This window comes from Pristiophorus japonicus, chromosome 4 (assembly GCF_044704955.1).
Source record: "Pristiophorus japonicus isolate sPriJap1 chromosome 4, sPriJap1.hap1, whole genome shotgun sequence".
Lineage (NCBI taxonomy): Eukaryota > Metazoa > Chordata > Chondrichthyes > Pristiophoridae > Pristiophorus > Pristiophorus japonicus.
This window is the reverse complement of record NC_091980.1, coordinates 30,637,286-30,664,962: the sequence shown is the minus strand read 5'-3', so window position 1 is coordinate 30,664,962 and position 27,677 is coordinate 30,637,286. Positions and strand designations below refer to the sequence as shown.

The following is a 27,677-nucleotide window of genomic DNA, read 5'->3' as shown; positions in this document are numbered from 1 at the left end:
TAAGCATATGAGGTCTTGTCCTGTAACTGAGCAATATACATGACAAACGAGTCTGCAGTGAACCCTGAGTTACACGTTTCATACTGTGCTTGATTGTTTGAACAGCATGCTCTGCTTGACCATTAGATGCAGGTTTGAATGGAGCTTACCTCACATGTCTAATACCATTGAGTTTCATGAACTCCTGAAACTCAAGACTAGTGAAACAAGATCCTTTGTCGCTCACAACAATATCAGGCAAACCATGAGTAGCAAACATGACACGAAGGCTCCCAATAGTAGCTGTAGATGTACTGGATGACATAATAATACACTCTATCCACTTTGAATATGTATCCACCACAACAAAAAACATCTTTCCCATGAAAGGGCCCGCAAAATTGATGTCGATCTTCGATCATGGTTTAGTTGGCCACGACCAAAGACTCAGCGGAGATTCCGCTGGTACTTTACTTAGCTGCATGCAAGTATTGCACTGACGCATACATGATTCCAGATCAGAGTCAATTCCAGGCCACCATACATGAGACCTAGTAATGGCTTTCATCATGACAATACCGAGATGAGTGCTATGTAGTTCACCTACACATTTTCCTCTACCTTTCTTTGGCATAATGACACGATTACCTCACAGTTAACAATCCCACTGAATGGACAGCTCATCTTTGCGACGGTTGTAAGGTTTGGTCTCATCACACATTTCCATAGGTATTGCAGACCAATCACCATTGAGGACACAACGTTTCACAACCGATAAAATAGGGTCATGGCTGGTTCAGATCCTAACTTGTTGAGCAGTGACAGGAGTTCCTTCACTCTCCTCTCAAAAGCATCCATTACTAGCAGTAGATTTGCAGGTTCAGGCATCTCCATATCAGCTGTGGGCAAAGGCAGACGACTCAGTGCATCAACACAATTCTCAGTGCCAGGTCTATGATGAATAACATAATCATAGGCAGACAATGTCAACGCCAACCTCTGGATACGGGACGATGCATTGGTATTAATCCCTTTGTTTTCCGAAAACTATGAAATGAGTGGCTTGTGATCGGTTTTGAGCTCAAAACGAAGACCAAACAGGTACTGATGCATCCATACACACAGGCCAAAGCTTCTTTTTCTACCATGCTGTAATCTCTTTCCGCCTTTGACAAACTTCTCGAAGCATACACAACAGGTTGTAGCTTACCCGACTCATTTGCTTATTGGAGTACACAGCCAACCCCATATGATGAAGCATCCTAGGCCAATACAAGACGCTTACACGGATCATAATGAACAAGCAACTTGTTTGAACAGAGCAGATTCTTAGCTTTCTCAAAGACTCTATCCAGACCCAGTTGTCGCCTTTTCTGAGTAGCATGTGCAGTGGCCCTAATAAAGTGCTCAATCTGGGTAAGAAATTACTGAAGTAGTTGAGTAGCCCAAGGAATGAACGCAGCTCCATCACATTGAGGCCGGGATGCATTTTTGATGGCCTTGGTTTTTGAATTAGTAGGCCTGATGCCATCAGCAGCAATCTTCCTCCCCAGGAATTCAACTTCAGGTGCCATGAAGACACACTTCGAACGTTTCAGCCTGAGTCCCACTTTGTCCAGACGATGTAGGACTTCTTCAAGGTTGTTCAGATGTTCAGCAGTGTCGCGACCTGTGACCAGAATGTCATCTTGAAACACGACAGTTCTAGGAACGGACTTCAGTAGACTCTCCATGTTCCTCTGAAATATGGCTACAGCCGAACAAATTCCAAAAGGACACCTGTTGCAGACTAACAATCTTTATGGATGCAGGTGAGTTTCTTCGAAGTGCCGACAAGCTCCTGTGTCATATAGGCCGACGTCAGATCTAGTTTAGTGAACGATTTTCCACCAGCTAGCATGGCGAACAGGTTCATCAGCCTTCGGTAATGGATACTGATCCTGTTTCAAAAATCGGTTAATCGTAACCTTGTAGTCTCCACAAATCCTGACAGAGCCACCACTCTTCAATACAGGAACAATGGAACTGGCCCACTCATTAAACTCGACCGGTGATATGACCCCTTCACGTTGGAGTCTGTCAAGCTCAATTTCAACCTTCTCCCTCATCAAGTAAGGAACAGACCGAGCTTTATGATAGACAGGCTTTGCATCAGAATCCAGGTGAATCTGCACCTTGGCTCCAGTAAAATTCCCAATGCCCGGTTCAAACAAAGAAGGAAACTTCAACACTTGAACACAAGAAGTGTCGGTGGCAGAGGAGAGGCGGGTGTTCGAGGTGCGTGGAGAGGCCTATAAAGGCCCGGCGGCAGTGGGAGGTGGCGGCAGAGGAGAGGCGGGAGTTTGAGGTGCGTGGAGAGGCCTATCAAGGCCCAGCGGCAGTGGGAGACGGCGGCAGAGGAGAGGCGGGGGTTCGAGGTGCGTGGTGAGGCCTATCAAGGCCCAGCGGCAGTGGGAGGTGGTGGCAGAGGAGAGGCGGGAGTTTGAGGTGCGTGGAGAGGCCTATCAAGGCCCAGCGACAGTGGGAGACGGCGGCAGAGGAGAGGCGGGGGTTTGAGGTGCGTGGTGAGGCCTATAAAGGCCCAGCGGGAGTGGGAGACGGCGGCAGAGGAGAGGCGGGGGTTCGAGGTGCGTGGAGAGGCCTATCAAGGCCCAGCGGCAGTGGGAGACGGCGGCAGAGGAGAGGCGGGGGTTCGAGGTGCGTGGTGAGGCCTATAAAGGCCCAGCGGCAGTGGGAGACGGCGGCAGAGGAGAGAGAAGGCAAAAAAGGAGTAGAAAGAAATCGAAAGGTGACATCACAGTCAAGGGGGTAAGTGATTGGCTGATGATGGGTAAGTAGTTTTTCTTTTCTTTTCTATATCAGTAAGTAACATTTAGCATTGTTGTTGCCAAATTAAGTTTATCTAAGGGTTAACTCATGGCAGGACAGCTCGGACACATGTTATGCTCCTCCTGTACTGTGTGGGAAGTCATGAACGCTTCCGGTGTCCCTGATGACTAAGTGTGCAGGAAATGCATCCACCTCCAGCTCCTGACGGACCGATTGCGGCATTGGAGCTGTGGGTGGATTCACTCTGGAGCATGCACGATGCTGAGAATGACGTGAATAGCACATGTAGCGAGTTGGTCTGACCGCAGGTAAAGGGTACTCAGCCAAATAGTAAATGGGTGACCAACAGGAAGAGCAGTGCAAGGAAGACAGTGCAGTGGTCCCCTGCGGTCATCTCCATGCAAAACAGATACACCACTTTGGGTACTGTTGAGGGGGATCACTCATCAGGGGAGGGCAGCAGCAGCCAAGTTCATGGCACCGTGGGTGGCTCTGCTGCACAGGAGGGCAGGAAAAAGAGTGGGAGAGCTATAGTGATAGGGGATTCGATTGTAAGGGGAATAGATAGGCGTTTCTGCGGCCGTAACCGAGACTCCAGGATGGTATGTTGCCTCCCTGGTGCAAGGGTCAAGGATGTCTCGGAGCGGGTGCAGGACATTCTAAAAAGGGAGGGTGAACAGCCAGTTGTCGTGGTGCATATAGGTACCAACGATATACCGTATATACTCGCGTATCCTGCGATCTCGCGTATCATGCGACCCCTAAATTTTCGTCCCCAAAACATGATTTTACCATATATCTCATGTATCATGCAAGTCACTTTTTTGAGATCGAATACAGACCTTAACATGAAACATCGAGTGGATTCTGCTGTAAAAGCTGTTCGCGAATCGAACACCGATACAGCAATCGTTCCAGCTGGCTTGACTAGCGTCGTTCAGCCACAGCCTCTACTGTGTTTGCGGGTAAAAGAAGCATGGGCTGAGATAGATGGAGCCTCTAATAATGCAGCAAACTTCAGAGGGAGTTGTGGGTGGCGGAGGTCGGGTCGCCGGGGGGGTGGAGGGGGGGGTGAAGAGGAGGTCGGGTTGGGTCACCGGGGGGAAGCGGAGGTCGGGTTGCCGGGTGGGGGGGGAGTTGGGGGAGCGGAGGTCGGGTCGCCGGGGTAGGGAGAGCGGGGGTCAGGTCGGATCCGGTCCGGTCTCTTTCCTCCCCCCCCCCTCCCCGACCTCCGCGACTCTCTCTCATCCCCCCCGATAGAGTACAAGCGACAATAGAGGCTGCAATCCAGCCCAGGAGATACCTGCCGAGATTCAGCGTGGATACGGTCTGCTTAACAGCCTAACAGCCTAATCTTGGCCAGCACTTCACACCCGCAAATTTTGTATCTTGCGTATCATGCGACCCCCCAAATTTAGGTTACAATTTAGGTCTTCAAAAGTCGCATGATACGCGAGTATATACGGTAGGTAAAAAACGGGATGAGGTCCTACGAGATGGATTTAGGGAGCTAGGAGCGAAATTTTAAAAGTAGGACCTCAAAAGTAGTAATCTCAGGATTGCTACCAGTACCACGTGCTAGTCAGAGTAGGAATCGCAGGATAGCTCAGATGAATACGTGGCTTGAGGAGTGGTGCAGAAGGGAGGGATTCAAATTCCTGGGACATTGGAACCGGTTCTGGGGGAGGTGGAACCAGTACAAATCGGACGGTCTGCACCTGGGCAGGACCGGAACCAATGTCCTATGGGGAGTGTTTGCTAGTGCTGTTGGGGAGGAGTTAAACTAATATGGCAGGGGGATGGGGACCTATGCAGGGAGACAAAGGGAAATAAAATGGAGGCAGAAGCAAAAGATAGAAAGGAGAATAGTAAAAGTGGAGGACAGAGAAACCCAAGGCAAAAAACAAAAAGGGCCACATTACAGCAAAATTCTAAAGGGGCAAAGTGTGTTAAAAAGACAAGCCTGAAGACTCTGTGCCTCAATGCGAGGAGTATTCGGAATAAGGTGGACGAATTAACTGCGCAGACAGCAGTTAACGGATATGATGTAATTGGCATCACGAAGACATGACTCCAGGGTAACCAAGGCTAGGAACTCAACATCCTGGCGAATTCAACATTTAGGAAGGATAGGCAGAGAGGGAAATGAGGCGGGGTGGTGTTGCTCATTAAAGAGGAAATTAATACAATAGTAAGGAGGGACATTAGCCTGGATGATGTGGAATTGGTATGGGTGGAGCTGCAGAATACCAAAGGGCAGAAAACGCTATTGGGAGTTGTGTACAGACCACCAAAGAGTAGTGGTGAGGTTGGGGACAGCATTAAACAAGAAATAAGGGATGTGTGCAATAAAGGTACAGTAGTTATCATGGGCAACTTTAATCTACATATTGATTGGGCTAATCAAACTGGTAGCAATGCGGTGGAGGAGGATTTCCTGGAGTGTATTAGGGATGGTTTTCTAAACCAATATGTCGAGGAACCAACTAGAGAGCTGGCCATCCTAGACTGGGTGATGTGTAATGAGAAGGCACTAATTAGCAATCTTGTTGTGCGAGGGCCCTTGGGGAAGAGTGACCACAATATGGTAGAATTCTTTATTAAGATGGAGAGTGACACAGTTAATTTGGAAACTAGGGTCCTGAACTTAAGGAAAGGTAACTTCGACGGTATGAGGTGTGAATTGGCTAGAATAGACTATCAAATGATACTGAAAGGGTTGACGGTGGATAAGCAATGGCAAACATTCAAAGATCACATGGATGAACTTCAGCAATTATACATCCCTGTCTGGAGTAAAAATAAAACGGGGAAGGTGGCTCAAACGTGGCTAACAAGGGAAATTAAGGACAGTGTTAAAACCAAGGAAGAGGCATATAAATTGGCTAGAAAAAGTAACAAACCTGAGGATGGGAAAAATTTAGAATTCAACAGATGAGGACTAAGGGTATAATTAAGAGGGGAAAAATAGACTACGAGAGGAAGCTTGCAGGGAACATAAAAACTGACTGCAAAAGCTTCTATAAATATGTGAAGAGAAAAAGATTAGTGAAGACAAATGTAGGTCCCTTGCAGTCGGATACAGGTGAATTAATAATGGGGAACAAAGAAATGGCAGACCAATTGAACAAATACTTCGGTTCTGTCTTCACGAAGGAAGAGACAAACAACCTTCCGAATGTACTAGGGGACTGTGGGTCTAGTGAGAAGGAGGAACTGAAGGATATCCTTATTAGGCGGGAAATTGTGTTGGGGAAATTGATGGGATTGAAGGCCGATAAATCTCCGGGGCCTGATAGTCTGCATCCCAGAGTACTTAAGGAAGTGAATAGAGGATGCATTTGTGGTCATTTTCCAATAGTCTATCGACTCTAGATCAGTTCCTATGGACTGGAGGATAGCTAATGTAACACCACTTTTTAAAAAAGAAGGGAGAGAGAAAACGGGTAATTATAGACCGGTTAGCCTGACATCAGTAGTGGGGAAAATGTTGGAATCAATCATTAAGGATGAAATAGCAGCGCATTTGGAAAGCAGTGACAGGATCGGTCCAAGTCAGCGTGGATTTATGAAAGGGAAATCATGCTTGACGAATCTTCTGGAATTTTTTGAGGATGTAACTAGCAGAGTGGACAAGGGAGAACCAGTGGATGTGGTGTATTTGGACTTTCAAAAGGCTTTTGACAAGGTCCCGCACAAGAGATTGGTGTGCAAAATCAAAGTGCATGGTATTGGGGGTAATGTACTGACATGGATAGAGAACTGGTTAGCAGACAGGAAGCAGAGAGTCGGGATAAACGGGTCCTTTTCAGAATGGCAGGCAGTGACTAGTGGAGTGCCGCAGGGCTCAGTGCTGGGACCCCAGCTCTTTACAATATACATTAACGATTTGGATGAAGAAATTGAGTGTAACAGCTCCAAGTTTGCAGATGACATTAAACTGGGTGGCGGTGTGAGCTGTGAGGGGGACGCTAAGAGGCTGCAGGGTGACTTGGACAGGTTAGGTGAGTGGGAAAATGCATGGCAGATGCAGTATAATGTGGATAAATGTGAGGTTATCCATTTTGGGGGCAATAACACGAAGGCAGAATATTATCTGAATGGCGGCAGATTAGGAAAAGGGGAGGTGCAACGAGACCTGGGTGTCATGGTTCATCAGTTATTGAAGGTTGGCATGCAGGTACAGCAGGCGGTGAAGAATGCAAATAGTATGTTAGCCTTCATAGCTAGGAGATTTGAGTATAGGAGCAGGGAGGTCTTACTGCAGTTGTACAGGGCCTTAGTGAGGCCTCACCTGGAATATTGTGTTCAGTTTTGGTCTCCTAATCTGAGGAAGGACATTCTTGCTATTGAGGGAGTGTAGCGAAGGTTCACCAGACTAATTTATGAGATGGCTGATTGTCATATGAGGAGGGACTGGATCAACTGGCCCTTTATTCACTGGAGTTTAGAAGGATGAGATGGGATCTCATAGAAACATATAAGATTCTGATGGGACTGCACAGGTTAGATGTGGGAAGAATGTTCCTGATGTTGGGGAAGTCCAGAACCAGGGGACACAGTCTTAGGATAAGGGAATAGGCCATTTAGGACTGAGATGAGGAGAAACTTCTTCACTCAGAGAGTTGTTAACCTGTGGAATTCCCTGCCACAGAGAGTTGTTGATGCCAGTTAATTGGATATATTCAAGAGGGAGTTAGATATGGCTCTTACGGTTAAGGGGATCAAGAGGTATGGAGAGAAAGCAGGAATGGGGTACTGAGGGAATGATCAGCCATGTTCTTATTGAATGGCAGTGCAGGCTCGAAGGGTCGAATGGCCTACTCCTGCACCTATTTTCTATGTTTCTATGTCATCCACCGAGGACAATGCTTTGACATCATTCCAGTTCCACTTGATTTTCTCGAGCCAATTCCTGCCGAACAGTGTTGGTTCATTACCTGGGACAATCCTAATGGTAGATCATGAACCACACCATCATATGACACCTTGACTACTGCACTGCCAATCACCGGTATGAGTTCCTTAGTCTAAGTCATACGCGGTCCCTCAAAATGAGGATGACTTACTTCCATGCCAAAAAAAGGAGTTCACAGTTGTTTCAATGAAGGAACCAAACTATATCCTGAAGGTTGGAAGATGCCTGTGAGTGAATTTTTTTAATGTGGGTGGCCGTTGCACACCAGCCATCACATGCGCTTGACAGAGCTAGGTCTTGGTCCAGTGGCAAGGATTACCCAAGACGACTGGGTAATCCATGCTCTACTGCATGGACCTAGTGCACACACATACGTGTGTGAGCAACACAGTGTGACCATGTGACCCAGCCTCCTTTTGTTCCATTAATTCCTGTCCCCCACCACCGACTGTGGGAAGTCCCTCACCTCCAGCTGGTATTTCTGTGACATGTTCAATGATAGTTAACAGTGGCTATGAACACTCTCTGTGGCATATTGGAGCAAAATACGCACTGCATCACCCTTGTATAGTTACATTCTAAATCTAAAACATTGTACTCATTTTATTCACTTATGAAACGAATTCTGCTTTTCCACTTCAAATGCATCAATAAATCACTGCCATGGACTCACAACGTGGCTTTTAAAGGCACAAGATGTGAAAATACGGGCTTGAGACACCAACGATACCTGGACAGAAATCCTACGTGCCAAGTGTTTGTGCAGAAACAGAGAACGTTGCGTATTTCGTGTATGTTGCAGAATTCGACCAATGGGGTGCACTTGGAGTAGTTTAATGTAAGTACACAATTTGGCATTGACTGGACTCAGCTTAGGCTTCACAGCCTCAGTGTCCCACAACTTGTCGAATATCCTTTGGCTCATTATCGACTGACTTGCATCCGTGTCCAGCTCCATTGATACAGGCACGCCATTTAGCTTCACATTAACGATTATCGGCTGGACCTTCCCAAGAATCAATACAGACCATACACTTCCTCCCCGGGTTGTGTATCCGGGCCAGCACTGGACTGGTCATCATCAACGATGTGATGAGCGGCAGCACGCTTGCTCAGTTGTGGGCACATTCTCTGAAGATGCCCCATTTTCGAACAGCCATTACAGGCATATTGTTTAAACCGACACTGATGAGGCCGATGATAGCCCCCACAATGCCAACAGGGTGAAATCGGATTCGTACCAGTTAGTGGACTTTGAGCAGCTACAGGTTTCACATAAGCAGTCGAATAGGCCCTGCCATAAGCAGCTCTGCTAGACGACAACACATTCATGTTTACAGTACTTGCCGTGGAGCTCTGACTCTTCGATGATATCTGCTTTAAAATTATCATCAGTCGTCGTGCATGCCTGGGCAGTCGCGATGGCCTTGCTCAAATCCAGCTTCTCTTCGGCCAATAACTTCCGAAGAATCACATCATGGTTGATGCCTATCACGAAGAAATCTCGTAACATGTCTTCCAACACGGTCCTGAACTGACACGGCTCAGCAAGACGTCGCAGGTCAGCCACGAATCCCGACACATCCTGGCCCTCAGCACGAACATACGTATAGAAGCGATAGCGTGAGATGATGGTCCCCTCTTTTGGCTTAAGATGGCCATGCACCAAAGCGCACAAATCCATGTACTCTTTGACCGTTGGACATAAAGGCAAGAGAAGGTTCTTCATAAGGCCATAAGTTTTCAGACCACAAACGGTGAGGAAAACCGCCCTGCACCTAACTGCGTCAGTCTCTCCCTCCATTTTGTTGGCCACAAAATACTGATCCAGGCGGTCGATAAAATCCGCCCTCTGCAAATCTCTCCAGAATTCCAATCGTTCCCATTGTACATGCGAAGGTTCTTAAGTTACCTCGTCGCCAAATGTAATGTCAAGAGTCTTGTCACTGTAAACGGCCTCAGGTGCAAACCTGATCCAACTTTACTCACGCCCAAAGTACCCGTGTGACATAGTACCAGCGCTTATATACCCGTGACCGCGCACACGCACGTACAGCCCGATGACCTCCGATAGGGGCGCCCCCTGGTGTCTGGTGACCCCTAGCATCAATACATAACAATAACAAAAACAGATTATTTGGTCATTATTACATTGCTGTTGTGTGAGAGCTTGCTTGTGCACAAATTGACTGCTGCGTTTCCCACATTACCCGCTACCCACCACCACCTCAGCATAAGCCCAGCCCGCCCAGCATGAGGTTGAAAAGGCCATCCGACAACTGAAGAACAACAAGGCCTCAGGAGCAGCTGGAATCCCCACCGAAACACTAAAGCATTGCAGAGAAGCACTATTGGCGCGAATCCATGAACTAATTTCTCTTATTTGGAAGGAGGAGAGTATGCCAGGGGATCTCAGAGACGCTGTGACCATCTTCAAGAAAGGTGACAAGTCCGATTGCAGTAATTACAGAGGAGTTTCCCTGCTGCCGGCCACAGAGAAAGTCATCGCAAGAATCCTCCTCAATTGCCTTCTGCCAATTGCTGAAGAGCTCCTCCCAGTGTCGCAATGCGGATTCCGCCCACAAAGGAACACAATGGACATGATCTTCACTGCGCGTCAAATTCAAGAGAAATGCAGTGAGCAGCACCAACCTCTCTACATGGCCTTCTTTGACCTCACAAAAGCCTTCGACATTGTCAACCATGAGGGATTATGGAATGTCCTCCTCAAATTTGGCTGCCCTCAAAAGTGGCCATCCTCCACCTGCTTCACGATGAAATGCAAGCCATGATCCTGAACAGCGGATCCACTACAGACCCAATTCATGTACGGTCTGGGGTCAAGCAGGGTTGTGTCATCACACCAACGCTTTTCTCGATCTTCCTGGCTGCAATGCTCCATCTCTCCCTCAATAAGCTCCCCGCTGGAGTAGAGCAAATCTACAGAACAAACGGGAAATTGTTCAACCTCTGTCGCCTCCAGTCCTGATCCAAGGTCATCCCATCCTCTGACATTGAATTACAGTATGCAGATGATGCTTGCGTTGCACACACTCGGAGGTCGAATTCCAAACCATCGTCAACACCTTCACTAAAGCATACGAGAATATCGGCCTTACACTAAACATCCGTAAGACAAAGGTTCTCTACCAACCTGTCCCCACCACACAGTACTGCCCCCACCCCCCCCCCCCCCACCCCCCAATTATCAAGATCCATGATGAGGCCTTGGACAACATGGACCATTTTCCATACCTCAGGAGCCTACTGTTAACAAGGGGAATCATCGATGACGAAGTACAACATCGCCTTCAGTGTGCCAGTGCAACTCTTCGGTCACCTGAGGAAGAGAGTGTTCGAAGACCAGGACCTCAAACCCGGCACCAAGCTCAAGGTCTACAGAGCAGTAGTGTTACCCGCCCTCCTATATGCTTCAGAGACATAGACTATGTATAGCAGGCACTGGAGAAGTACCACCAACACTGCCTCTGCAAGATCCTGCAAATCCATTGGCAGGATAGGCACACGAATGTCAGTGTTCTCGCTCAGGCCAACATCCCCAGCATCAAAGCATTGACTACGCTTGATCAGCTCCGATGGATGGGCCACATCGTCCACATGCCCGATACTAGACTCCCCCAAAAAAGCACTCTACTCAGAGCTTCCACACAGCAAGCGAGTCCCAGGTGGGCAAAGGAAATGCTTCAAGGTCATCCTCAAAGCCTCCTTGGGGGCTGATACCTGGGAATCCCTGGCTCAAGGCTGCTCAAAGTGGAGGAGAAGCATCCAGGAAGGCGCCAACCACCTCGAATCTCTTCGCCGGGAGCAAACGGAAGCTTAGCGCAAACAGTGGAACGAGTGCACACCCCAAGCACCCCACCCACCTGTCCCTTCAATCACCGTCTGCCCTACCTGTGACAGAGACGGTAGATCTCGCATTGGACTCATCAGTCACCTGAGAACTCATATTAGTGTGGAAGCAAGTCATCCTCGACTCCGAGGGACTGTCTAAGAGAAGAGACAATAGTGACTACACTCGAAAATCATTTAATTGGCTGTTAAGCGCTTTGAGACGTCCGGTGGTCGTGAAAGACGCTATATAAATGCAAGTCTTTCTTTTTATTTACACTGTAATGTATTGGATTTTTTTGCCTTCCATTATTAACCTATAAGCAACTACTAAGTCACTACTGGACAGAGAAGTCTCTTCAGTCATAATTAGTTTGAGTCGTGGTGTTCGGAAAAGGAATAAGTTTTATCCAGTTTTCCAGCAGTTCATGGCGAGTGCTTCCTTGCCATGTAACAGCTTGCAAAGTCCAGCTCCTTCATGCACACCTTCAGGCTTGGCTTATACTTATCAGATACAGAGATCAGAAACAACATCAAAGTTATTCAGGAATCAGTTGGGTTTGGACAGTTGATGAATAGTAACAACCAACGGGGAAAAAAATCTCAGTGCAAGTGAAATTGGATTAAATGTCGGTACAGGTTGGAGACAGCCAAGTGAATAAGGTCCACTATCTCATGTATGAAGTGCACTGTTGCCCATTTAAGATTCATTTTGCACAATAAGCATGCGATTATATTTTTAAATAACGAATTTAATGTTTATTCATTTATAAACATTTTTATTTCATTTCAATGGAGATTGTTATGATGTAAAAACTACTTAAATGCTCTCTGTTATGTTGTGAGTCATTGCTCGTTTCTTCCCAGATGCAACTGACAGCTTGAAAATCCACCCAGAGGATATATCTATATCTAAAAAAATCTTGTGTATTAACACATGTCCTGTCCAATTTCCCATCATCACAATTTTTGGTCTTGCTTTTATGTTAATGTTTGGCATTGAAACTGCTTATGCAAACATTTAGAATGGAAATCCTGTATGTAAACAGTTGTCTGTAACAATGTAGTTACAGACTTGGGTCAGTAGTGGAGAAAGTTTCTGCAATCACACTCCCAACTCCATCACCATACTGTGTCTTTAAAAAGTTATATTCATCAACTAACAATGGGCAATGCCACGGGCCATTTACTAGTAATCTTAAAAAAAAAATGAGTAGCTCTGGGAACTGGTGTGACTAGAGAGAGTTACCATAGAATTTCAGTAGACTGTAACAATGGGTTTGTGAAATTTTCACACCATGTTTACTTCTACTGCGAAGACATCCAATGGTAAAATATTATCCTTCTCATCTGGGAGTTGTGTCTGGAGAGAATGTACAGCTCCATACAGCTGCCAGTAAGTGTGGTGCTGGTGCTATAAAATGCTGTCCTGCTGCTATAAAGTGTATCCATACAGCAGATATATAGCAGGAGTAAGACAAGGACAACTAGACCCAGTCATGATGTTGTGAGACCATGCAATACATTCCATACTGTGCTAGAATGAATTGTATGGTCTGACACTATCATGACGAGAATTACTTTTGAAATGCAACACATTAAACTCTCTCATCTATACTTTCAGATCCGTGCCTCCGACAGTGGGAGTCCCCAGAAATCAGCAACAGTTCGCCTACACATTGAATGGATTCAGAAACCTTCACCATCCACTGAACCTCTGGCTTTTGATGAGCCTCATTTTAACTTCGCTGTCATGGAGACGGACCCCGTGAACCATATGATTGGGGTGACCAGTACAGAACTCACTAAAAGCCAGTTGTGGTTTGATATTATCGGTAAGGCATTAATACACTTCCAGAAGTTCTTTAGGTTATTTAGGATTCTTTGTTGCCTCGTATGGTTTGTATCTAAAACTGTTGATAATTAAACCTGCTCATCTTTCTGATCAACACAGAAAATGTTGGAAAAGCAAAGCAGGCCTGTTAATGTCACACCAATTTCCCAGCTGCCACAAAGAGGAATATCTCTCCTCTGAGGACTATGTTTAAGCCCAGGCCTGATCAATGCGATGACAGTGTTCTCACTCTCAGGTTAATTAGCGCCCTAGGCAAACTGTTCACCTGGCGCCCCAACAATCCCCTCAATCTCAACCAATTCCAATGTAAAGGAAAAAAAGATATCTTACATGTACTGGTTTATTATCATATCCAAAGTAAAGTTATTAATGATAATCACTACTTATTTCAATTTTCCCAATTTATGACCAAACACTGTCCAGCAGATGTTCCACAAACTGGGAGAAGAGTTTCATTTTTTCCATACGCTTCTTGCAAAGTCCTCGCCATGGTGAAGATTGTGAGGGACAGGAAACACCTGAGCCTGCTGCACAATGTTTGATCATAAATTGGGAAAATTGAAATAAGCAGTGATTATTTCGAGTGCTCACAGCATGCTGGGATATATTGTAAGTATATGACTTACAGATTGCGGATTAATATTCCTTGAAAGCTCCAAACACTGGAGAAAGGGCGATAGCTGATTGCTGCTAAAACAGTAAAACCCTGCGATCAAAAGCTGCAATAGGCACTATTGTGATAAAATATATTCAATTTGTTGCATAATCAGGTTGTCCAATAATATTTACAGTGCACATATAATATACATTAGTATTTTATAAGTATACCTCTGTGTATGTTAACTGTGCACTATAGTACCATACACCACTAGTACTATACACCAGTATATATAACACAATCTGTATTGGCGAGTATCCTGTGACCACCCATGTATCATGACCCAGGTATGTTTCACTCTGCAGAGGACAATACTGTTGTATTTTAAAGTAGATTATATAAAATGTCACTTCATTCATTTTTTTGGACCAGGCGACGCTAAAAAAAAATACAGCACCTCAGTCGCCAGAGAGTTGATGGTTTACTGGGGAAAGAGAAATGAGATAAAGATGGGAGAGAGTAGGACATTTTCAAGATTAGTATCTGTAATGGGGAATCATGCGGAAGACAAAAAGGATCTTAAAAGGATGAATTAGAAGCAGCTGCCAAACTCTGTGCGACAAAGCTGTCTCCATTTAAAGGATGTTCATACAGTGCTTGTCCTTTTAATGCATAGGGCTGAATGGTTGTCTCATCTGATTTGATCTGAGCTGCGCTGATCTGCAGGGGTTGGCGGGAGTGTGTCTGCCACCTCCCATTGTCAGTTTCACCGTGTCCATTTCACTCCTTGTCTCTGGGAGGCCGGCTGGGCTACACCAGGGAGGGGGGGGGCCATGTGATCAGTAAAACAAAAACCCAACTCACCACAAGTGAAGAAAATCAAATGAAAATTAAATAAAAAGGAAAGCTGAGAACCCACTGCTAACTTTGATGCCCTCCCTTTGCTCAGTAACCAGCAGCGCCTGGATACATCTTTTTTCTGGTTCCAAATCTTTCCACTTTGCCCTGATCTTCAAACATGTCAAGGTGTTTAAATGAAAGAACCGCGTAGGGCAGTTTCAGATTAATGAGCCAGGAAGAAAGAGGGCGATATCACTTGAGTACCTTTTTATTGCCTCCACTGACCCCCTCTCCAACCTGCTCCCTGTTAGTTCTGCGGAATCTCGGTGTTCTATATAACACTAAATTCACCGCCGTTCGCGCCCTAGTTACGACATACTCAAGGCAAGTTCATTATTGAGGGCTCTAGTTAGGAGAATTCCCGCTGGATTCGAACCCATTTCCCAGCACGCCCCTTGGAGAGATTCGTTTAATTCAATTTTTTGGCGCCCCCCAAATTTTGGCGCCCTAGGCAACCGCCTAGTTCGCCTAATGGTTGTGCCGGCCTGCTCACTCTCTTAGATGTAAGCTTAAATCTGCCTGTAATTTGACAGTAAGTAGCACTAATTATGTCATTTCACTCAGGCTACAATTAGAGTAAGTTTACAGTACGCAAAGCTGCTTCAAATAGAAAGAAAGAACTTGTATTTATTTATCAACTTTCACAACCTCAGGATATCCCAAAGCATTTTGCAGCCAATGAAGTATTTTTGACCGTTTAAAAGATAGGAAATGTGGCAGCCAATTTGCATACAGCAGGGTCCCACGAACAGCAACGGAATAATGACCAGTGATGTTGGTTGAGGGTTAAATATTGGCCAGAACATCAGGGAGAACTCCCTTGCTCTTCATCAAAATAATGCCGTGGGATCTTTTATGTTCACCTGTTTAACATTTCATCCAAAAGACGGCACCTCCAACAGTGCAGTACTCCCTCATTGAAGTGTCAGCTTAGATTATGTGCTCAAGTCTCTGGAGTGGGATTTGAACCTTCTGACATAGCAGCATAGAATGAAACTGTTCAGCCCATTGTACCTGTGCCGACTCTTTGAAAGAGCTACTCAACAAGTCCCACTTCCCCTCCTTTTTTCCCCACAGCCATGCAAATTTTTCCGTATTAAGTATATATCCCATTTCCTTTTGAAAGTTACTATTGAATCTGCTTCTACCCCTTCAGGCAGTGCATTCCAGGTCGTAACAACTTGCTGCGTAAAAAAAAATCTCATCTGGTTCTTTCGCCAGTTACCTTAAATCTCTGTCCTCTGGTTGCCGACTCTGCTACCAGCAGAAATAGTTTCTCCTTATTTACTCTATCAAAACCTTTTCATAATTTTGAACACTCAGTGCTGTCACTGAGCCAATGCTGGCACCTTGGAATAGAATTCTCTACATACTTGGCTGTTTAAAATGTGCAATGGCACTTTCAACTTCTGGCTTGAGATCTCCTTGGGAAGCTGAGGTAGACAGCATTGGAAGGTGGTACATAAAGTTAAATTGCCTAATGGATGGAGGGCTCACCTTCCCAGATTACAACAGTGACTACACTTCAAAAAGTACTTTATTGGCTGTAAAATTATTTGGAACGTCCGGTGGTCGTGAAAGACGCTATATAAATGTAAGCTTTCTTTCTTTCTTTCTCTCTTTCTCTCTTTCTTTCTCGCTCTCTTTCTTTCTTTCTCTCTCTCTTTCTTTTTCTCTCTCTTTCATCCTTTCTTTTTCTCTCTTTCATGTGATTTATTCTGGCACACAGGGACTTGCTTGGGCCATGTTTGCCTGTCCACCTTGAGGTGGACAATTCTTGCACTCAGAGAAGCCTTTTGAGACCAAAAACTCTCACAGAGCTATAGAGTGCCTTATTCTGAGCAGGACGTTTCTGTCAACAGTTATCAATTTTCCCTTGATCCAGTGCATAAATATGTTATCAACGTAATAAGTGACAAAGAATTTTCTACAATTTTATGAAAGTAGGAACACGAAGGCTGCTTCTTTCAGATACATTGCACCTGCAGATAAACATCTTCCATTTTACGATCGGTTGAACCCCTCCTATTGTGTTTAGGTAACTGTTCGTGCTGCTGGTTTGTATTTTTTGTGAAGTTCATCAGTGCTGTTTGTTTCCTTTCTGAACTGAATAAAATTTAGTTACAGTTGTGCTGAGATTTGAATGTTTCTCATGCAAGTGATTTATTTATAGCGTGCCAGCTGTGAACATCCAGTCCAGGTGATGACAGATTATGAACACCGATGGTCGATAAGATCTGTGTAGGTGCAGTCTCATAGCGTGGGCTCATATTGAACCTTCAGCAGTCCATTCTGAATGCAGTGGTAGAGGGTCGGGGAGTACCCAGGGTGCAGTGTGCCCACTAATTGTCATGGTTACACGAGCATGCTGCACATACCCAAACCCTGAATTGCACTGCTTTTGCACCAATGGAAAAGCACTTGCTACTGCTGGTGGTCTCAAGAGTTTCCTGCGGTTATCTCAAGGGGAAAGGGGCTGGAATATAAAAAGAATCTGTTATGTTACAGTTATATAAAGCTCTGGTTTGACCCTATTTAGAGTACCACGTTTAGTTCTGGGCACCACACCGCAGGATGGATATATTGGTGAGGACAGGTTGCATAGACTAGGCTTGTATTTCCTTGCATTTAGAAGATTAAAGGTGACCTAATTGAGGTGTTTAAGATGATTAAAGGACTTGATAGGGTAGATAGTGAGAAATATTTCTTCTGGTCGGGGAGTCCAGAAAAAGGGGGCATAACCTTAAAATTAGAACTGGCCATTCAGGGATGATTTCAGGAAGCACTTCTTCACACAAAGATTAGTGGAAATCTGGAACTCTCTTCCCCCCCATCCCCGCCCCCATCCCCCCCCCCCCAAAATAAAATCTGTTAGGGCTGGGGGTCAATTGAAAATGTTAAGACTAAGATGGAAAGACTTTTGTTCGGCAAGGGTATTGAAAGATACAGAACCAAGGTGGGCAGATGGAGTTAAGATACAGATCAGCCATCATCTAATTAGATGGCGGAACAGGCTGGAGAGGTTGAAAGGCTCTGTAGGCTCAATTTTGACCAGGAGTTGCTCCGTTTTTTTTGGAGTAGGCTGCTATTTCTGGCGTAACTTAAAAATCCCCAGTTTCCCTAATCAATTTGCACCAGCGTAACTCACTTAGTTACGATTGTTTTTAGGTTAGTTTTTTTTTTCTCAAAAGATGGCGTTACCAGCCACCTATGCCAGTTCTGGCCATTTAGACAACTTTGGCCAGCTAATAGTTACTCCATTTCTACTTAGGCCAGCGTATGTGGCCACTTGAGAAACCCCTTGCGGAGAGTTAAAGAAATCGGCGCAGGTAAGTACATCGGGGGCCATTCGGCCTGGGATAGGAGCGGGAAGCGGAGTGGACCTGAACCAACCAAGCCTTAGGGAACAGACTTGCAAAACCATCCTTCCTTCGCACAATTAAAATAAGAAGAAATAAAAAATTTAAAGTGCTACCTTCAGCATCAAACTGCAATTCACCTTTCTGCACTCAGCCCGGGACTCACAGAATGCACACAGGAGAACTCACAGAACTCCCCGGCAGGCAAGAGAACTCCGAGATCGCACCGGGAGGCCACTCGGCCTGGGCTAAAAGTGGGAGAATGAACAGGGAGGCCACTCGGCCTGGGCTAGGGGCGGGAGCGAATGGAAGTAAAAATAGGAAGCACTTAAACCCACTCCATTGGGCCTGACTTGTAATTACTCCGAGATTGCATTTGAATTTCAAATCTCCCAAGATCCCTGTCATATTACTTTTAGAATAAAAGATTTCTTAGTTCCAGAAAATAATTTATTTCTTATAGTAATAAAATGTCAGATAAAACTTATAGAGGTTCCTTATTAACAACGCTGTATAATGTATTTTACCCTGATGTCATTTGGCAGCGGAAGAATTGCTGGGTAAAGACAAAACTCATTCCTTCTGACCTCTCCTTATTAAAAGTCTTTATCTGTCTCTGTTCAGTGCTGTGATTCAGTAACCTTCCTCATGGGAGGAGCTGGCTATTGTTTTCAGAACAGTGCCCGATCTATAATGGTTGATTGCCAACTCACAGCACTACTGCACATGCGCCTACATCACCATTCTCCACTGCGCATGTGCAGACGTCCCAGCAAATTTTCCAGTGCAGAACGCAGACTCCACCTCCCCCCCCCCCCCCCCCCCCCCCGAGTCGACAGGACAAGCTGCACGGCTGCAGTGAAGAGGCCAGACAGTGGCCAAAGTTGCAACATTTTTTTCCGGCGCATCTCCAAACGTACACAAGTGGCGCAACTCGGGTAAGTACGCTGAAAAACGGGCTCGGCCAAAATTGAGCCCATTGTTTCTGCATCAGCTCGCTTGCATATGTATTGGAGGAGGTTTGGTGTAAATCCAGTGTAAAATGGCCGCATGAAAATTCCAGTTAACAGGACGGTTGTGGCTGAACGCTGGAGCACACTGGGGCACTCGTGTAGGGGCAAAGAGGGCTGATGTCTTGTCATGTTGAAGAATGGGTGGCAGATTGAGGGACTGTCCCTTTATTTGAAAGTGAGAGAGGAGGAAGTAAAGCTCTAGTGTCAAAAGTGAAGCCTTGAGCGATGAAATGTGCTTTGATGCCCCTTGCAGCGGTCACTGATTACTCTTCCAGAGTTCAGGTGATCATGATGCCCCCGTGCATGTAGTTCTGACTGCAACAAATCCCGAGCTTATTGCTAGCATTGTCAAATTCCAGCTTTTTTTGTATGGTGAAGTTGTAAAGGAACAACAGGCTCCAAATATGTGTGAGATGATCTGGTGTGTCCTGCAGACCCCTTCCTGATTTGTCCAGGCAGCGAAAGTGTGCCTTTAAGACCCTGATGTTCCTCTCGATAACCATTCTGGTAGCACTCTTTTTCAAAATCCTCCCCGTCCCTCCCTAGCAATGCTGTTTACAAGGATACGCAGCTTTGCATCCAAGGCCATAAATTAGAAAAATACGTTGTGTAATGTATTTTTCTCATTTAGCTGTTGTTATAAAAGGCCTGCCAATTTGTTGGCGGGGGTATTATTGGCCGACCCCTGAAAGTTCCTGGGATTTCTGATGGATTTGAAAAGGGGCAGCTTGCTGATCATCCAAAGTCTATTCCAAATTCCAGCCCTTTCATAGAAACATAGAAAATAGGCGCAGGAGTACGTCATTCGGCCCTTTGAGCTGCACCACCATTCATTGGGCCCAAGTTTCCACATGATTTGCGCCTGATTTTTAGGAGCAACTGGTGGAGAATGGACTATCTTAGAAATTGCAATTCTCCACATTTTTTTTTCTGCAGTTCTAGTCAGGTAGTTCTACTTTGGAACAGAATTTTTTCTTCAAAAGGGGGCGTGTCCGGCCACTGACGCCTGATTTCAAAGTTTCCACAGTGAAAACGTACTCCAAACTAACTTAGAATGGAGCAAGTGAAGATTTTTGTAGAACTGAAAAAACCTGTTCTACACATTAAAAAATCAGGCGCAGGTTACAAATTAGGCGTCCAGAACGAGGTGGGGGGAGAGGGGGGGGAAGTCATTAAATTCTATAATAAATCCTTATTTATACTTCTACAAATATTATACATATAAATCCAATCTGAATAAACATTTATAAGCAAAGAAAAGATTAAATAAACCATCTTCCTACCCGTGTGAAAGTGCTTCAGCCAGGGAGAATGCTGCAATCAGCCTCACAAGTTGAGGCACCCGTTCGTTCCCGCGGGGGGGGGAGGAGGCACCCGTTCTTCCCGCGCGGGGGGGGGGGGGGGAAGGAGACAGTGAGAAAGCTGCAAGTGCTGATGTGCTAATGGCAATGTGCTTTTATTAAAAAATGTTCAAAAATTAAACAGCTACAAAGAACTACAAAAATGGCCGAGTGCCAATGTTTCCTTCACACTGCGCGTGCGCGAACGCTCCAACGCGCACACGCAGCGTTGCCGGCAGGAAAAAAACTAATTTAAACGGTACCCGCCCCCTCCCACTTACAAAATTGGCGCGAGTGTAGGCTCCGCCCCCCTGGGCGCCGCGCCAAACAGACAAGGAGCTGCAAAGCGCTCCAGAATCGCGCGTTTTATTTCCGGCGCCGTTTTAGGCGCGAAAAATGGGCGCCCAGCTCGGAGGGGTGCCCGTTTTTTATCGTGTGGAAACTTGGGCCCAATATGATGGCTGATCATGCAACTTCAGTACCCCATTCCTGCTTTCTCTCCATACCCCTTGATCCCTTTAGCCGTAAGGGCCACATATATCTAACGAACTGGCCTCAACAACTTTCTGTGATAGAGAATTCCACAGGTTCACAACTCTCTGAGTGAAGAAGTTTCTCCTCATCTCAGTCCTAAATGGCTTACCCCTTATCCTTAGACTGTGACCCCTGGTTCTGGACTTTCCCAACATTGGGAACATTCTTCCTGCATCTAACCTGTCCAATCCCGTCAGAATTTTATATGTTTCTATGAGATCTCCTCTCATTCTTCTAAATTTCAGTGAATATAAGTCTAGTCGATGCAGTCTTTCTTCATATGTCAGTCCTGCCATCCCGGGAATCAGTCTGGTGAACCTTCGCTGCACTCCCTCAATAGCAAGAATGTCCTTCCTCAGATTAGGAGACCAAACTGTACACAATATTCAAGGTGTGGCCTCACCAAGGCCCTGTACAACTGCAGTAAGACCTCCCTGCTCCTATACTCAAATACCCTAGCTATGAAGGCCAACATGCCATTTGCATTTGCCTTCTTCACCACCTGCTGTACCTGCATGCCAACTTTCAATGACTGATGTACTATGGCACCCAGGTCTCGTTGCATCTTCTCTTTTCCTAATCTGTCACCATTCAGATAATATTCTGCCTTCGTGTTTTTGACACCAAAGTGGATAACCTCACATTTATCTACTCTCATTTCCCGCTGCCATTGTACACAAAACCCATGGCCCTGGCCCCAGAGATTTCAGGGTCTTGGTGAGAAAAGTGACTTCTTCACTTTTCTCAGTCCAATTTTCTCCTATCATCTTTTGGAAGCAATTTGAGATAATTGGCAGAAAATGAAGGGGGTAAATGAGAACTGTTTTTATGTAGCGTGTTGTTACGATCTGGAATGCCCTGCCTGAAAGGACGGTGGAAGCAGATTCAGTAATAACTTTCAAAAAGGAATTGGATACATACTTGAAAAGGAGTAATTCGCAGAGCTATGGGGAAAGGGGAGGGGAGCGGAACTAAATGGATTGCTCCTTCAAAGAGCCGATGCAGACACAATGGGCCGAATGGCCTCCTTCTGTGCAGTATGATTCAATGATTCTTAGCACTGACTAACACTGTCATTCTCCATATGCAAGCCTATAAAAGTGTGCACTGGCTAAGAGTGCCAACATTGTAGGAGAGAGCATCAAAGCCGAACATGATCATGTCTTCACTGAACATCCGCTTATGCAAACATTCCAGCAGAGGCTACTGAATATCAATCGGGAGCCGGAGGCCCGGCTGACTTTTGCTGTTTCCTAATCCGGCATGCTGAGGCCAGTTGTAGCATCTCAGCACAAACTGGAGAGTGAACCTGGGGCCTTTCTGGTCTGTACCATCCGGTTCCAACTGAGCAGCGCATTTTACCAAATTAGCCATCAGAGGCACAACAGGATCTCTCTGTCCACTCGATGTTTAGTAACTGCGTCTCTGTGGTAGTGAAGATGTTTCACACACTGAGGAGACAGAGGCACAATTTGTATGCAAGATTTAAAGCGACCAATGATATATCTGTTCAGTGTACAGTAATAAAAATGTATGGACAGTCAATAGAAGAGCATTTGCTGTTAGCCGAGAGTACATCATTATTCCCTCCTCATTGTCATTCAATTCATCGTGTTACCATCTGGGATCTGACAGGATCTCCATTCCCACTGGGTAATCCGTCTGCTCGTCACACTGTGCATTTCTTCACTTGGCTGTAGATGTAATAAGTCCCCTGTTGCTCAGAGTTTCCATTTAGATGACATTTTATTATGTTGTTAACTAATCACACAACTTGCTTTTTCTTTGCTGCCGGCTGGAAATAATTTATTTTGTCGTTTTTCACAGTACTGAATGTCCCAAATAAAAATAATATTCGTATGAAAGTGTTTATCGCAATGTTACTGGCTGTGCTATTTTAGAGGAAGTGCACACAGTATACAATCATTTCTATGGCACTGCTGTTAAGATCAAACAAGGGTCTGAATAACTGATTTGTGGATCAATAATATAAGAAGGGTAAATTCCTGTCACTTCAGTTAAATAATGGGCGTTTCAACTGAAAATACCATTTGCATTTCAGAGGAACTGGCTAGATTCAGTCAATTGATAAAAACTAGCGTGAGTTTATGAGACACTTTCCTTAGATAATCTAACAAGGATCTAGTATAAGATGGACTCGGATATAAGAATGTGCTTTATTGTATTCAAACTGACAAGAACACTTGTCGGAGTCAAAATACCAAACTATGAGACAGTTATTCTGAATTAACAAGGTCCTATAAGCAGACGCGGGATCTGTTTTTTTTTGGGTGGTATTGGCTTAGGGAGGAATAGTGGTCAAGGCACTGTGAGCTCCCTGCTTTTCTTCAAATAGATCCACTAGACCTTTAACTTCCACCAGAACAGGCAGAGATATCTTGGCTTAATATTTCACCTGCTTAGAGAGAGTCCACTACAGTAAAATTGTACTTGGTCCACTGGAAAGCACTTGCCCAATAAGCAAAATGGCCTTTTCATGTTTTAGACTTCCTTATGTTCTGAAAAGGCTGTTTGACTTTTGATGTAAAATACAAGTATATTATTGAGAGAGGTTTCCTTGTTTGGCATTGAATCCAGGGCAAATGTCTTTCAGCCTGGCATACTCATCTCTTTTTACTCTCTCTCAGGTGGGAATGATAATGAGGAGTTTGAAATTGAGAAGAACAGTGGCACCATCACCATTGCCAAACCATTAGATGCCAGTCAGACATCAAATTACAACTTGACAGTACAAATGACGAATGGAACAAATGCTGTCACAACTCAGGTATAAGAGTAAAATAAATATTAATGTCAGCAGTGTGTATTATTTATTTCATTGTTCAGTCCTAATGGGCTGTGTGTGCCAGTAATGCTTGGGGTAATGCCACTACCTGCTGGAGTCATTTCATAACTCAGCCAGCAGGAGGTGCCCGCTCCTTATTGATGGTAGTTGCAGTGCTAATTTATTGGGGATCTGAAACACAGCTGCGATGTTTTGCTGCTAAGATGGAGCTTGGCTTGCCCCTGCTCGGGTACCCGCTGTGGAGAGGTGGTTTAAATAAGCCCATCCTGAGGTGAATCAGCAGCTCATTGCTGAGAGAGGTTTCTGTAGATTGGGAGCTGCTATATATGGCTGCTGCCTTTGGGGAGGAGTCAGGTTGCACAAGATTGGAAAACCAGCAGCAAGTGACTGGCTTTTTGCTTCTTTTTTTATATAGGTGTAACACTGTAAAGTGTGATATCTGTAGTTTAACAACAACAACTTACACTTATATAGCACCTTTTAACATAGTAAACCATCCCAAGAAACTTCACAGGAGCGTTATCAAAAAGGATTTGACACCGAAGCACATAAGGAGATTTTAGGGCAGATGAGGCTGGCTTTAAGGAGCACCTTAAAGGAGGAAAGAGAGGCAAAGAGATTTAGGGAAGGAATTCCAGAGTTTAGGGCCAAGGCAGCTGAAGACACGGCCGCCAATGGTGGAGCGGTAAAATCAGAGATGCTCAAGATGCTAGAATTGGAGGAGCGCAGATATCTCGGAGGAGGGCTGGAGGAGATTAAGGAGGGGCAAGGCCATGGAGGGATTTGAAAACAAGTTGAAGTGTGAGGAAGGCACTATACATTATACTTTTTATATAGATAAATAGATAAAATAAATTTGCTGAGCATAAATGATAAATGTGTCACAAAGATGACACTACAAAACACTATACAAATGAGCAACGTTTTTACTGTTTGCTCTCATTCACACTGCTATATTAATTGCCATTTGTGATGATACTTCAATATCAGCATATTGATTACATTGCTCCAATCTTTGTCAGAGGGAAGCTACATTTTGAAAGTGTACAAGGTAATTTTCTTGCCCTTATGCAATCCCTGTGCAAACTTGTATTGTAAGCTATTCTAAAATGTTTCTTTTGCCTCTAGCTTTTGGATTTTTCTAGTCGGTATGACTCAATACCACACCAGGCATTGCAGTCATCTATTGAGTGACTGAAGATCTTTTTAAATCAATTCTGTTAAGATCCTCGGGTCACTTAAAAACTGGGTAATGAGCTGCCCCCAATGGGTAGATGCACCCATGCGCTATGGTCCTGACCCTTACAGACCAAGAGGATCTCACATTTGATCCTTGGTCCGTGCTCATTTGGTGGGGGTGTCTACAATTAGTGTTAGGTTAGTGAATAGGGAGTGGGGAAAAGCAGACTGGGTTGTCCTTTTGGTTACAATTCAGTGATCTCTGCTGGATACTAAGTACACATTTGTGAAGATCAGTAGAGGAGAGGGGAGATGGTGATGGCCCTCCCCCCCACCCGCCGACGCTCACTGTCTAGGTTCAAACACGGAGAATGAAACATGAGCGATATATCAAAAGCTGGTGACACTTGAGGCACTGTACTTCTGCCTGAATCCCTGGTTCAGAATCGGAGGGAAAATATAACAGTAAAATTTTTTCAGATGTCCTAGTATTTGTTAAACAACCTTATCCCTGACAATATGGAATCACTGTTCAGATGATTTTTTTTCTTTGCCAGATTTTTGTTTTCACGGGACCACCTCATGGGCTTTAAAAATACTCAGCTGAATCTTGCTCCATTGAGCTAGATGATTCCATTGTCTTCCTTTGAACAGATGGCTTCACTGTTCCTATGTCCTGTTCAGTTAGTCTTACTGCATCTTGACATGTATGTTTACTGCTTGTCCATTCCAACGAGTTGGTCTATTTTCCTTTTATACAGGTGAATTCTCTGGCTAGGATTTATTCTCTCCGTTGGAATCACAGCACATATTCATTGGGATGGGACATAATAATAACTTAAGAAATAGGAGCAGGAGTAGGCTATTTGGCCCCTCAAGCCTATTCTGCCATTCAATAAGATCATGGCTGATCTGATCTTGGTCTCAACGTCACTTCCCTGCCTGCTCCCCATAACCGTTGACTCCCTTATCGTTCAAAAATCTGCCTACCTCCACCTTAAATATGTTCAATGACCCAGCTGATCTACCTGTCCCGTTGCCCTGCTCCTGATCCTATTCGATGAGCTGGGGTCAGATTATTTAACATACTGTTGGCAGGGTACTGGCAGGGATTGGAAAATGGCTATGGTAGGTTTGGGACAGCTGCCGTGGCATAAAATATATAAATATATATATATAAAAAGCTGTCTTGGCCCATGCAATCGAACACTCTGTGGCTAAGGCAGACCGTTGAATTTTAAATACCTCCTGCCACCTCCTGCAACCATGTAAGACCGCCGTTCCTTGCACCCAGAATTACTAGGGCACAAATGGTGACAGTAACAGGTAAATAGTAGCATTTGGAGGCAGAAGACGTTCAATCCATCGAGCCCACCGATCCACAGTATTCCTTTGGTGCACTTCTAAATAGTAACAGTTGCCATTTATTTCTGTTATGTGTCTTCATTTGAGTGTGCCCCCCTGTATTAGGGTTATTCTATGTCCCCCATCACTAGCAGTAGAAAATTTTGTAAGTGGTGGGGATGGGGGGAAGGGCACAGGAAGTCGGCAGAGCGGCTCCCTAACTGATTTCCCATCCTGGTCCATTTGATTTCCCCCTGGAGCCAGCGTAACTCCAGGGGAAAATCCTTCTCACTGTTTCTGTAATGTCCAGTAATAACTCTTAATAACTTCCAGCACAGCACTTTCTAATCACTTTTGTTTTTATATATTAGGCATACATCAAGGTGATTGATATCAATGAACATCGGCCACAATTTTTAGAGAATAAATATGATTTATGGATTCCTGAAGACACTCCTCGCTTGACAGAGATTCTGCAGATCAGAGCCCGAGACACAGATGGGAGAAACAAACTGATTTACACCATCCAGAACAGCGTTGATGCTGATAGCTTAAAACTGTTTCATCTGGACCCTACCACTGGAGTGCTATTGACTACCGATGAACTAGATTATGAATCGATGCACCGGCACACACTCACCATTATGGTAGGTTAAACACATACCTTCAAAGACTAAGCAGTCTAGCGTTTTAAGAGGCTTGTGTAGAAAGTCTTCTTATCCAATTAGGTTTTTTTTTGTGTGGATTTTGTGCTATCTTGTCACCTATGCCGGCAATTTCCTCGGGCCTTTCCCCATTCCACCAGTGGAGCTTTCATGGAACCCCTATTTGGGGATTCCACCAACCTTTTGCCAAAGTTATGGAAGCGGAGAAGATCCAAGGAAATTCCTGGCTCTATTGTCAGCGTTGTGCACTCCCATCTCAAGTCCAGTATGGTTAGATGTAGAGTGAAGCTCCCTCTACCTACCATCTCCCAACAATATGCCTCAGCCCTGACTTTGGAAAACAAGCCCATACTGCACCAGTAGGACATTTTCAGTTCTCCACAGCCAGCCCACCTGTGGTCTCTCTAAGTTAGATTGGCAATTTAGTTCCAATTTGTACAGATATATACTATATGCCCATTCCCACTGGGAACTGGATTGACCCTGTCCAAACTCATTGTATGTAGGAC

At 45.0% G+C, this 27,677-nt stretch overlaps 1 protein-coding gene across 1 annotated transcript in view; it reads left to right on the top strand.

Annotated features, from left to right (window-relative positions):
* LOC139262030 (protocadherin Fat 1-like) overlaps positions 1-27,677 on the top strand; it is a 116,529-nt gene that overhangs the window by 47,491 nt on the left and 41,361 nt on the right. The window contains exons 5-7 of the mRNA XM_070877192.1: positions 13,200-13,410; positions 23,823-23,962; positions 26,875-27,150. Coding sequence (XP_070733293.1) covers positions 13,200-13,410; positions 23,823-23,962; positions 26,875-27,150 — 627 coding nt within the window. The remainder of the gene's footprint in view (positions 1-13,199; positions 13,411-23,822; positions 23,963-26,874; positions 27,151-27,677) is intronic.